The sequence below is a fragment of the Mesoplodon bidens genome (assembly GCF_964165515.1).
Source record: "Mesoplodon bidens genome assembly, chromosome: 6".
Taxonomy (NCBI): domain Eukaryota; kingdom Metazoa; phylum Chordata; class Mammalia; order Artiodactyla; family Ziphiidae; genus Mesoplodon; species Mesoplodon bidens.
Window position 1 is genome coordinate 86,473,104 of NC_138162.1, and position 12,940 is coordinate 86,486,043.

General features: G+C 39.4%; 1 protein-coding gene across 1 annotated transcript in view; it reads right to left on the minus strand.

Moving 5' to 3' along the window:
• Positions 1-410: 410 nt before the first annotated feature.
• The window catches only part of GNAQ (G protein subunit alpha q), a 295,452-nt gene continuing 282,922 nt past the window's right edge, over positions 411-12,940 (minus strand). The window contains exons 6-7 of the mRNA XM_081236842.1: positions 9,050-9,203; positions 411-4,653 (exon numbers count right to left, since the gene is read on the minus strand). Of these exons, the coding sequence (XP_081092968.1) occupies positions 4,463-4,653; positions 9,050-9,203 (345 nt within the window). The 3' untranslated portion in view covers positions 411-4,462. The remainder of the gene's footprint in view (positions 4,654-9,049; positions 9,204-12,940) is intronic.

Sequence of the window (12,940 nt, forward strand, 5' to 3'; positions counted from 1 at the left end):
AAGGGCATTGGTAGTTGGGAAGACAGCAGGAAATGATTATTCTGTGAGAAAAACAAGTGGCAAGTTCAGACTGTGTACTAAGTATCTACGAAACAGCAGGTGTTTGGCTCCAAAAATCTCTAGCTAGTCATATACAACTAAGCCATTTCTTTTCCTAATTTTATGGAATCAAAATGAAATCCCAAAGACATAGTTACCAGGACAGATCTATTAACGCTACATATGCTGGAAATATGTAGAGATAGATAAACACAATGTTACTTACTAGTTTTAATTTTTGTGTGTGTTTCTAACCAAAGATAACCTTTGGAAGAAAACAGTATACCAAGCACACCTTATCTGTGTCAACTGAGATGTTGTCAATTACCAATTAAGTGGCTTTAAACCCTTATTTAAGAAGAGCAGCAATATCCGTTACAATATTTGGGTACACTTTATTTTTATATGGGTTAACATTCTGCTATATTTCATTCATTCATTCTTTTTGAGAAACTGAAAACAAAGGGAAATTGAGGGTAACTTGATTATTTCCAACCAGTATCTGAGTCTTGCAGTATCTCATTATGCAGCCCTTTCTTCCCATTATTTTTATATATTTTTTGCAAATAAGTCATTTTTGACCCATTATCCAGCATAAATAGCTTTTCACTGATTCCTAACTTAAGACAACTAAAATTTACAATCATGTGGCAGTATAAATTTTAAAATTACAGTTCGTACACCTTGACAATCAAGATAGTCTGAAGTACAAAAAGTAAATTGTCCTTTAGCTGAATTACCTTTTTTAAATATTAGACCTGCTAGTTAATCTACAAAAAAATACAAGTTTCGGGTGTTCCTTAAATACCTTTTGTAGATGTCATCTGCTAGTAAACAACATATGCAGGTTTCTAGAAGATTTTCCCCCCAATCTATTCATGACATTCAACAGAGCTCTTTATATGAAAATGTATTTAAAAACAAACACTTTGAGGGGATTTATTTACTTTTGTTATTTCCCTTTGTTTCAGATATTAGGCACAAACTTCTGAATTTAAGCTCTGTAAGGCATAGTACAAACCTCCAATTTACAAATAAGGGATTCTCTGTGGGTTGGAACTGCCATGTCACGCAAAAAGGGAAGAATCATCTGTAAACTGGTACACTGCAATGTGTTAAGTGAGTCATGAAACGGCTGCTTGCCTTGGTCTGCTGAAGAAAGGTTTCTGTGTTTTGTGTTTTTGTTTTTCAATAAGACATGCCCAAGTCATCACAAAACTCGCCACAGGCCTCCGTTACTGTAACCGAGAGCATCAACAAGAGGGGTCCAGCGGCACACGCTTAGAATGCTTGCAATCACAATAATAATAGAAAGCATGAGTAAACTTTGTTTTTATACAAAACTGAAAAGAATCCCTTCCCACCCCAGACCCTTCAGTAAAACCCCAAACAAAGAAACAAAAAAGAAAATCCTTTAGCTTCGACTGACTAGTGTGGATACAATTCGGTTTCTATGCCTCACTGTAACTAGGGTGATCAATTTTTTCCTTTCTCAAGAGAAGGGATCTTGTCATGCACCCTAAGATGAACAGTGAGACCACAAACCTCAATTCTGCATAGCAATTCCATCCCGATTTCATAAAGACAAATATAACAATCTTTCCCTGTTTTGCTCAGCTTCTTTGAGCTTTGAGATCAGGTTTAATTGACTACATCTACTATAGCTCTATTAAATAGAATATCTTGATTCCCTAAAACTGTAACACTTATGACCTTGTGATGAGGTTTTCTCTATACACACTGTAGGCCTTCAAATGTTGTTGTTTATATTCTTTTTTTCTTTTCTTTTTTTTTCTTTTTTTTTTTTTTTTTTTGCTGCACCAAATTTAAGATCGCCCTTTCAGGCAAGCAGTGGTCGCTAGCTGTTAAAACATTTCCTTAGTGGATCACAATAGCTTCTAAAACTGCCTTTCTAGTAAAGGCCATCAGAGAGGTAATACTAAACTGTGCATATTTGCCAAATAAGAATATGAATTGTATAAAAGCTCATATTCCAATCCTAGGTCAAATGGCAAAAGTTCTACAAAGTTGGTTTCCATGTTTGTATAAAAGCTCCAACTGATTTTTGCTATGAAATTACCTTTGGGTCTTAAGACCTTTGGGTCTTATAATCAGTATACCTCTACTCAGGAATGTGCAAATGATTTTATATAGCACGATGCTAGTACCGCTCCGTACGATAGTAAGGTTTTTTTTTCTTTTCTAAATGGAAAAAAAAAAAATATCCCTAGTCAGAAATAAACTGACAAATTTACATTCTCCTCTCTTAAAAAAGTAAATAAAATAACATTATTCGAAATGTGAATTAGCTATAAGACACACAATACAATTACATAGATACATATCAATACAGCACATTCAATCTGCCAAAAAATTAATGATTACAAAGCCAGTATGGATGATGCAATATCAAGGGAGAGATGTATGTACAATGATTAGAGCATTCGTAATTGCACTATACCTACAGGCAGTCTGTTTCTTAATTAAATTACAGGTGCTTTCTGAATAAGGAGAAAAAAAAACAACAAGTAACCTGTGTAGTTTGAGGCTGGGAGAGTAAAGAATGGGAATATCCCATTACTACTTAGTAACTCTGGTACTCATCTGATAAGCCATTGATTTTCTCCCTCTCCTTTATTGTTCCAAAAGTGACGTATATGAAAGTTTAGACTTGTGCCAGACAGTATTGTAGTTAAACTGAGACCAGCATCATGGCCTAATTCTAACTTCCCAGCAGGTTTAAAACAGTCATGACTTATTTTCTTAAATCATATTTCAACTCAAACTGCTTGACAGAAGCTCATCAATACATGTGCTGTATTTTTTGCATTGGTTGAAAAATTGCACATATAGAATTCCAGATCTCTCTCCTACTATGTTCAGTTATATAAATACATGTTCTATAGAACAGAGAGGTTACTTTTGAGTTTCGGTCCACAAATCTTCCTTAAGTAAGTTCAACTCAGCCAGTCACCAGTTTAAGATCCCAAAGATGGTAAACGAGCAAGTAACTTCAGATTCTGCAAATTAAAGGTGTCAGAATAATACTATCAACCAATGTTCTTGGCAGACCTACTTGACCTTAAAGAATACAAAGAGAGTAAAACTGGCTTCAAATGAAGAGATAAAAGCAGATTTCATGGGGTATCACATGGGACAGCTTTTCCACATTACCCATTTAGATGCTCAACATGGAATGTGGACACAAAACAATGTGATTTTAAGGGCAAAGAAAAGGACGGACTATGAGAGTCAAATTGACAGTGACCAACTGTTTGGCAACTTGTGTTTCAGGTTCATTCGCAGCCAAACATTTTAGGCTTCACAGTCTTACTCTCTTACATTTTAAGATACTGGCTTTTATCTTTTAAGTTCTTACTAAAAAAAATTTTTTTAAAGCCAGCTTTGGCAACACATACCCATTAACAAAAGTCATTTTTAAAATTGTGGCCCAAACACTAAGAAAAAAAAAAGGGAGGAAAAGTTTGAACTGAAGGGAAAAAAAATTAAGAGCAACCTATGAAAAGGATCTGGGTAGCAGCCATTAGAATAATGTAGTGTCTCTTGGCATATTTTTTTGGCATCTGCAGTTTGAAGAAAGCAGGGTGAAAAAAAAAAAGGGAAGGAAAGGAGGAAGGACAATGGCACATGGCATTTCAAAAGAAAGGACTTCTGTGTGTCTTGGCCCTTGCCTTACTGACTTCTGTACAGTTCACTGAGCAACCAAGCTATGGCTGAAGGTAGAAATCCAAAAAAAAAAAAAAAAAAGACACTTAACTGTTAGATGGGCATCCACTGTCCCAGCCCAAAGTGAGGCAAAACAATGTATTTATATAAAAAAAACCTCTACATGTGTATCCAGAGCAATACATTTAAAACCACAGTATTAATACTTATAATCCTTCAGCAAAAACTACAAACTATTAAATTAAGCTGATGTTGATGGCTTAAATTGAATGACAATTGTCCTGACTGTATCATTTGAGAGAAAAACTTGACCAAGAATGGAACTAGGATAAAGGCCATTGTAATGTGGGAAAAATCAGGAGGAAGGGATGGGTTAGGAAAAGGAAAATCAGCTTCATTTTGCTCAATAGAAAAGAAGGGGGGAGAGAGAGAGAGGAAGAAACAGCTCTTTGTGAGTGTATGACTGAGAATTTAAAATACATTGAGTCACAAGGTTTTGCCTAAAAAAAAAAAAGAGAGGAAATGTGCTGGGACTGTACTTCAGCATCCTGTTTTTCCTCTGAATAGTTTAAATAAAATCATAATATTTACTACGAACTCTGTGGACACGCTCACACAGAGTCCAGGACGGCAATAAATTAGTATTATGCAAATTGTTTTCCACAGAAATACAGTCCCTCTTGTATAGCTTCAATAGCCCACCAGGGAAGGGAACGGCAGTGTCAAGGAGGCACAACTAGACCAGATTGTACTCCTTCAGGTTCAATTGGAGGATGGTGTCTTTGACGGCGGCAAAGACAAAGCGGATGTTCTCGGTGTCTGTGGCGCATGTGAAATGGGAGTAGATAATTTTGTCACTGTCTGGATTCAGGTCCACGAACATCTTCAGGATGAATTCTCGAGCTGCCTGGGCATCTCGCTGGGGTCCTGTTGGCCAGGGGAGGAAAGGGACATTGGTCAGCTGATCTGTTAAGGCATTTGCTCAGTCAGTGTTTACTGATGCTCACAAAGACCTCTTCAGTGCAGACTTGATCTGTTATAAGCACCTTCCTCAACAGTACTATGTGTAATTGCTCCTCTTTGTCACTTTACCTGCCCATCCATTCATCTCCATCCATCCACAGAATGTGATTAGGTGAAAACAGGCAGACAGCTTGAAGGGTAGGCTAAGTTTAGCTCTGATTCTTTGGGAGATAGGGAGCCACAGCAGAATCTTCAGTAGGGGTGTGATTAGTTTACTTCTGCGGGACTGAGTTAACTGCGCTGGTTTCAGCTGCCTAATAAGCATGCGTACGACATAACTGCCTCAGGCTCTCTTGTCAATCTGCCCCCGTGTGTCTCCCCTCCCCCACTCCACGATGGATCATTTTACATTCTCCAGACTGAAATCTCTCTCAGAATACAAAACCTGTTCCTTAAGGTCTGGTCCATCTACAGCTGTCCTCTGTAGCCTCACTTCTGGTGTTTCTGAGCAAACCACATTTATGAGAATTCAATTCACTCCGTGTGATGATTTAAAAAGTTGGTTTACATTTTCTTACATTTACCCAGGGTCTCTTATGTGCCAAGCACTGTCTCAGAAGGATTATGGTACATTTATCAGGATATATGAAGAACTTATTTAATAATTTTGCAACAGATTTTTAGATATGACACCAAAGTCACAGGCAACAAAGAGAAAACAGATCAATTGGACTTCATCAAAATTAAGAACTTTTGTATATCAAAGGACATCAAGAAAGTAAAAAGACAACCTACACACTCTGCTGTACAGCAGTAATTAACACAACACTGTAATTCAACTATACTTCAATAAAAAATAAAAACGAATGACAAAAAAAAAAAGACAACCTACAGAATGGGAGAAAATATTTGCAAATCACATATCTGCTAAGGGGGTAAATATCCAGAATATACCAAGAACTCCTACGATTCAACAAGAAAAAGACAACCTGATCAAAAGATGGGCAAAGGACTTGAATAAACATTTCTCTCAGGAAGATATATAAATGGCCAATAAGCACGTGAAAAGATGCTCAACATCATTAGGGAATGCAAATCAAAATCGCAGTAAGATACCACTTCACATCTACTAGAATGGCTATAATCAAATCAAGTGGAAAATAACAAGTGTCAGCAAGCATGTGGAGGAATCTGAACCCTTGTGCATTGTTGCTGAGAATGTAAAATGGAAAACAGTTTGATGGTTCCTCAAAACTCTAAACACAGACTTACCACATGAGCCAGCAATTCCACTCCTAGGTATATACCCAAAAGAATTGAAAGCAGGGACTCTAACAGATACTTGCACACCAGTTTTCATTGCTGCGTTATTCATAATAGCCAAAAGGTGGAAACAACCCAAGGATCCATCAACAGGAATGGATAAACAAAAGGTAGTATATACATACAATGGAATATTATTCCGCTATAAAAATTAAGTTCTGATAGATGCCACAACATGTATGAACCTTAAACACTATATAAAGTAAAATAAGCCAGACACAAAATGACAAATATTGTACGATTCCACTTAGATTAGATGAAGTACCTAGATTAGGCACATTTATAGAGACGGAGAGTAGATTAGAGGTTACCAGAGGCTAGGAGGAGGAGAAGAGGGGAGTTATTGCTTAATGATTACAGAATTTGTTTGGGGTGATGATAAAGTTGTGGGAATAGTGATGGCTGCAAAGCACTGTGAGTGTAATTATAATATCACTGAATTGCATGCTTAAAAATGGTTAAAATGGCAAATTTTACGTTACATATATTTTACCATAATTTAAAAAATTAACATAACATACCAAAAAGCATTGAATTATATGCTTTAAATGGGTGGATTTTAAATGGTATATGAATTATATCTCAATAGAGCATAATAGATCCTAATAAATATATTAATTTAAAACTTGTAAATTAAAAGCAACACTAAAACACCCACCACCACCTATCAAGGATTGAGCACCTTTCTCATGTGTCTTTGTGGCACTATATATCTGCATTTCTCCCATTTTTTCCAGTTCTGTACCATGAAAGAAGGTCTTGCACTATAACCTCCACTCCTCCTCTCTCAGAAGACCCTCTCGGGATCCAAAGCTTAGATTTTTTTCTGTCAGTATTGTTATCTACTGGTTGGGACAAAGAAATCTTTGAAATTTCTACCGAGAGCCTGCAGATTCTAACAAAATGCACCGTGAGTTTCAGACAGCCAACCTGAAAACTTTTCAAACCAATCTTACTGCAAATAACTTTATATCCAACATTGCTGGAAACTGGGAGAAAGAGCCATGAAAACAGATCATTCTCATTTGTACAATTTACAAAAGGAATGTCTGAATTTCTAACTTCAGAGCCCAGAATTGAAATTTTTGTCAATGATTAAGAAGTCTGGCATCATAGTGAATTAAAAAGTTACACAATTACAAATATGTAATATATATAATCACATAATGTCCTAGCTTATTCGATGTACTTATTGTTAATAATTCCATAGCAGTAATAAAAATATTTAAAACCAGGACTAACAGATTGTTAGAACTGGTGCAGCCTCTCATTTTCATAAAAGAACACTATCTTTCTGGCTTATGAATGAATTTTGTACTTATTCTTTTTGGGAAAGAAAAGTCTACTTTTTCTTTTTCTAACTAAAGTATATCAGAACAAGACTCAAGTTCACGGGAGAGCACTTGGAGCCTGTTACGTTTTTAAGCATAATTTGCTATTTGAATAAACATAAACTACAAAGAAATCCTTTTAGTCATCATAGCAGTAACAGAATTCCATAGTCTCTAAGGACAATTTTGCAATTCAAGTCCATGTAGAAATGGTAATTTTCCTTCCCGAAGAGAAATACAGGAATGGCATTCATTACAATGAAGACCTTGTAAGTAAGAAATGTGGAAGTGTGAAATTTAGAATACTATATTATGATAAAAATATCACTGCAGAGTGGGCCTAGAATTTTTTCTGTCTTAGCTCATCTTACAAGGGCTTGAAGTCTCCTGGAATGACAGCTGTGTTTGCTTTATGAATAACAATCAGTGTCTGTCTTTCTTTTTCCACGGCCAAGTTTCCTGTATGCATTACGTGTATTACTGGGGGAGATGGACAGTAAAAAACATCTTGGGATTTAAAGATATCCATGATGGGGCTTCCCTGGTGGCGCAGTGGTTGGGAGTCCACCTGCCGAGGCAGGGGACACGGGTTCGTGTCCCGGTCTGGGAAGATCCCACATGCCGCGGAGCGGCTGGGCCCGTGAGCCATGGCCGCTGAGCCTGCGCGTCCGGAGCCTGTGCTCCGCAACGGGAGAGGCCACAGCAGTGAGAGGCCCGCGTACCGCAAAAAAAAAAGAAGAGGCGGCAGGCCATAGTTAGCCACTCCTAACCTAGACTGGAACACGTATGGGGGGATGGGTGTGGACTGTGCACAGAAGTTATTACAGGGCAGTGGCTGTGACTCTTTCACCTGTTTCAGAGTGGCTGGGTGTGGATGCATTTTGTTACCAATCTATCAACAAGTATTTCTCGGAAGGGGTTGGGTGTCATGCCTGGTCATCCAGGATTTCACAGTCTAGTTGAGGAGGCAAGATTTGTTTACGAAAAGGAAGTAAATAATGCGAAGTGCATACATATGAGTACTGAAGTGGGTGCTACAGACCCTAAGTGCTACAGGAAGAGCTTAAACGATGGGTGCCATCCTTTAGGATGATGGGGCTTCATGGGGTCATGAAGCCCCCCAAAAGTAAATATTTGCTAAATATTCACCATGTGTCACGCATCATGCTAAAATGTCACAATATGTTATCTACTATAGTCTATAAAACATAAGTTTGGTCCTAAAGCCCAGAGCAACTAAATGACTTGATCACGGTTCTACAAATAGGAAATATCAGAACGGGGATTTGAATCTGGGTAGATCGACTTCAGACCATGGGCTCTTGACCACTGTTCAGTTTTCTCTCTAGAGAGAGGCAGAGGCAGACTGTTACCAAACGAAAGGGAAATCAAGAGGGAACTCTAATGGTTGACACACAATTAGTCAAAACTAGGGGATTGTTCCCTCCTTTGAACAGCAAAAGAAAACAACTTCTTATGTGCTTTGAAATAACTATAACTTTCAGCATTGTCGGGGTATGAAACATTTCAGGTCGTCATTAAAAGACAGGACAAACAAGAATTCATACTCCATCCATCACAACGTTCAGGCTTCTGAGGGCAAAGGCAGTGACGGAGCACTGTTGTGTGTCAGCTCAGGCACTGGTCTCAGGAGGCGGGCGGAATGTGTCCCTAGCTACTGGGTGGGTGCAAGAGTGCTGACTTACCATCATATTCTGGGAAGTAGTCAACTAGGTGGGAATACATAATTTTCTCCTCTAGAAGGTCTTTCTTGTTTAAGAACAGAATAACTGAGGAGTTCTGGAACCAGGGATACGTGATAATTGTTCTAAAGAGTGCTTTGCTTTCCTCCATTCGGTTCTGAAAAAAATCATCAGAAAAACAAGGCGTGAATTACATGATTACTCAGTCTGTGAATTGTTTGTATTGTTAAGTCCAACCCATCTTTGGTATGCATTCAGTTTCTGGGGCCCTGGGCCGGGCTGTAGCAGCTTTTATCAGGATTTACATGCAAAAGGCTCAGCAGCTCCTTTCATTAGGCAAACTCTCAGGTTGACAAGCGGAAGAGAATAATAATAAACATCTGCTGACATAACTCTTAAGGTTGAAAGAGAATCATCAAAGGCTGAAGAATCATGCATCTGGCACACTGTCACAAAAGTCCACCAAGCGTCACAAATGTCCACTAAGAATTATTCATTCATGGCCAAATGCTTAAGATCTGAATTAAGAACGAAGTACCAGGCTTCATTTTGCATTTCTTAAGCTATGTGTACTTGGGGCTTCACTATTAGTTCTATTTCATAACAATCAAAACAAAGTTACTTATGGGGCTTCCCTGGTGGTTCAGCGGTTAAGAATCCGTCTGCCAATGCAGGGGACACGGGTTCGAGCCCTGGTCCGGAAAGGTCCCACGTGCCGCGGAGCAACTAAGCCCGTGCGCCACAACTACTGAGCCTGCGCTCTAGAGCCCGTGAGCCACAACTACTGAAGCCCACGTGCCACAACTACTGAAGCGCACGTGCCTAGAGCCCGTGCTCCGCAACAAGAGAAGCCACCGCAATGAGAAGCCCACGCACCCCAACGAAGAGTAGCCCCCGCTCGCCACAGCTAGAGAAAGCCCCCGTGCAGCAACGAAGACCCAACGCAGCCAAAAATAAATGCTCGCCGCAACTAGAGAAAGCCCGCGTGCAGCAACGGAGACCCAACGCAGCCAAAATTAATAAGAAACAACAAAAAAACCCCATAAAGTTACTTAATTCTTTGCCCAAAGTGCATCTGTATTCTTAGAATTATTACTACTTACTTTACAAATATATATATTCCCTGATTAGAAAAACACATGGAAAAATATTTTTAGATCACACATTTCCTATTTATCAGAACACACTTTCTCCCTAAGTTTCACTATAATTTTCATACAGAACTGTGGACATATACATAGTAATTACTTGGAGATACAAATGTAATATTTCTCACTACCTTCAGTGTTGGTGAGAAACTATTCTCACCTGAAACCATCACCAAGCCACCCTTGGTAACAAAACCTCAACGTATTCTCAGGGAATTAGTCAGCCTGGTCTTACAAACAAAGATACTAATCAAAGGTACTCTTAAGACTCACCAGCCAAAAGCTAGAGAGTCTCCTAGTTTAGCCCACATCTATTCACCAGCTTCCTTCTACAGACACACTTGCTTCTAAATCATTCCCATCCTCAGGTCACGGACAAAGGCAGCACATGTGGAGACTCCTCCTTTCCCTGGTGCACAGGCACGCTTCTTCTCCCAGGGAACGCTCCCCAACCCCCTTAGTTCTACGTGTTATGACCAAGTCTGGGGCAATGGAAAAGCCTGCTGGGGACTGAGCCCACCTCCACGGCTACCAGGTGGGTCAGTGGTTTAAGCCAGAGCATCCTATTCTCCTGGTATGTGGGCTGATTCAGGGCTGGGCTCTGAATCCAGGCTCACGTCACTCGGAGTATTGCTTCCCTGGTTTATGGTCATCAGTGTAGCCAAGCTGCTCAACCGGTGTAATTAACCCCAGGATTTTTGCTAAGAGCTCTGGAACAGAGAACCCTGCTTTCATCAAGAAAATGGAAGAGGCATTGTATAGCCTCGAGCTTGTAGCAACCATCTTGCAACAGGGAGAAAAAGAAACCAGGTTTTAACTTCTTGGTCAAACCATGCCTGAACTTGGTTATGCCTCTGGGTTTTTTGCTAACATTAGCCAATTATGTACCCTTTAGTTTTTAAGCTAGTTTGAACTGTATTTTTCTGGTTCTTATTATATATAAAATGCTTCTCAGAGAAGGACAAGTATCATATGATATCACTTATATGCAGAATCTAAAAAAAATGATGCAAACGAACTTATTTACAAAACAGAAACAGACTCACAGACGTAGAGAACAAATTTACAGTTAGCGGGGGGGGGGGGGGAGGGTGGGAGGGAGGGACAGCTTGGGAGTTTGGGACTGACACGTACACAATGCCACATTTAAAGTAGACAACCAACAAAGACCAAACATATAGCACAGGGAACTCTGCTCAATACTCTGTAACAACCTAAATGGGAAAATAATTTGAAAAAGAATAGATACATGTATATGTATAACTGAATGACTTTGCTGTACACTTGAAACTAACACAACATTGTTAATCAACTCTACACTAATATAAAATAAAAATTTTTTTAAAGTGCTTCTAATTGATATACCTGGATCCACCTCACTCTCAATTTCTAAAAGGAAATTGAATGAATGATGTTTGAAGGATGACCATGAAGACTAAGGCTCCAAGCTGTTAACACATTCTGCTCAGCTTTTGCCTTCCTGATGTAGAATGTGTCCTAAGTTTCATAGTGCAGCATTATGGAGGCCAAGTACACTCCTCTGCATTACCCTTTGACTGCTGTTCCAGGAAATCTCCGGGAAACTGAGCTCACCAAGCACAATTTTCTAGATCCTGAATATGTCTTGCTCTTTTCTTCTATAAAGTGTGCCGATCCACATCAGGTTGAACAGGCCCACTTTTCAAAAGGAGATCTTTACCAAATCTGGTAAAGTCGATTGCCACCAACTGAAACTGAGCAGGACCCTGTGGGGCTCCTGGGCACGGAAGCCCTACTGTGTCGCCCATTTCTTGTTTGTAGGGAATAGGCTTCAGCCTCCATGACCCTCCCAGAGTTCTAAAGGGCAGGTTCAAACAGTTGCTAATTAGGGAAGGGAGGCGATGCAGAGGCAAGGGAGGAGCAGCCAAGAAACAGTAGTGCAGCCTTGGGGCAGAGTCCTGGTTCTGCCTCAAGGGATACGCATAACAATATCTTTGAGTTCTTCTGCAGAACTGAAACCCCCAACAAATGGAAAATGTTAACTACTTGATGAAGCATTCTTCTTTCCGGAGAGAAGGTTGCAGTTTGAGAACCCTGAGAACCAGAGAAGCTCATCAGGAGACCACCTGAGGCCAGATTAAAGGAATGCAGGCCCTGCACACACCCCTGAAACACTGCTACAAAACTCCTCACCAAATCCCCCTGGGTTGGGACACACAGTTTTGAGGGCACGAGCCTTCTGTGTCCCCCTTTGCCTGGCAAAGCAATAAAGCTATTCTTTTCTACTTCAGTCAAAACTCTGTCTGAGATTTGATTCGGCACGGGTGCACAGAGACCAAGTTTTTGGCATCACAATCTCTTTGACCTTTACACTTTGCACCTACCATTGCTTACATAATTAAATACGGATGAAAAGTGGGACCAGTGGAGTGAAAGGTTACTTCATGGCTCAAGGGACAGTGTTTATTTTACTGTACACATTTATCTTTAATATAAATAACACGCATAGCCTTTAAACATAATATTTACCATCTACATGCCTTTTACTGGTTATCATTACCAGTGGTAAAATTTTAAGCCTGGAAACCATATTCACTGAGAAACAATGTCTTGTAGCCTGAGATTTTATAGGTTGAAAATTTTAGGACTGAAGGAAAGCAAAGGCTCTAATAAGAACTGAAAGAATTAAAGGATCTAAAGAAGGTTAACTAGATAGTGACATCCCTGATGTGAGAATTAACATTTTTTTCTTATTTACAGCTACAGA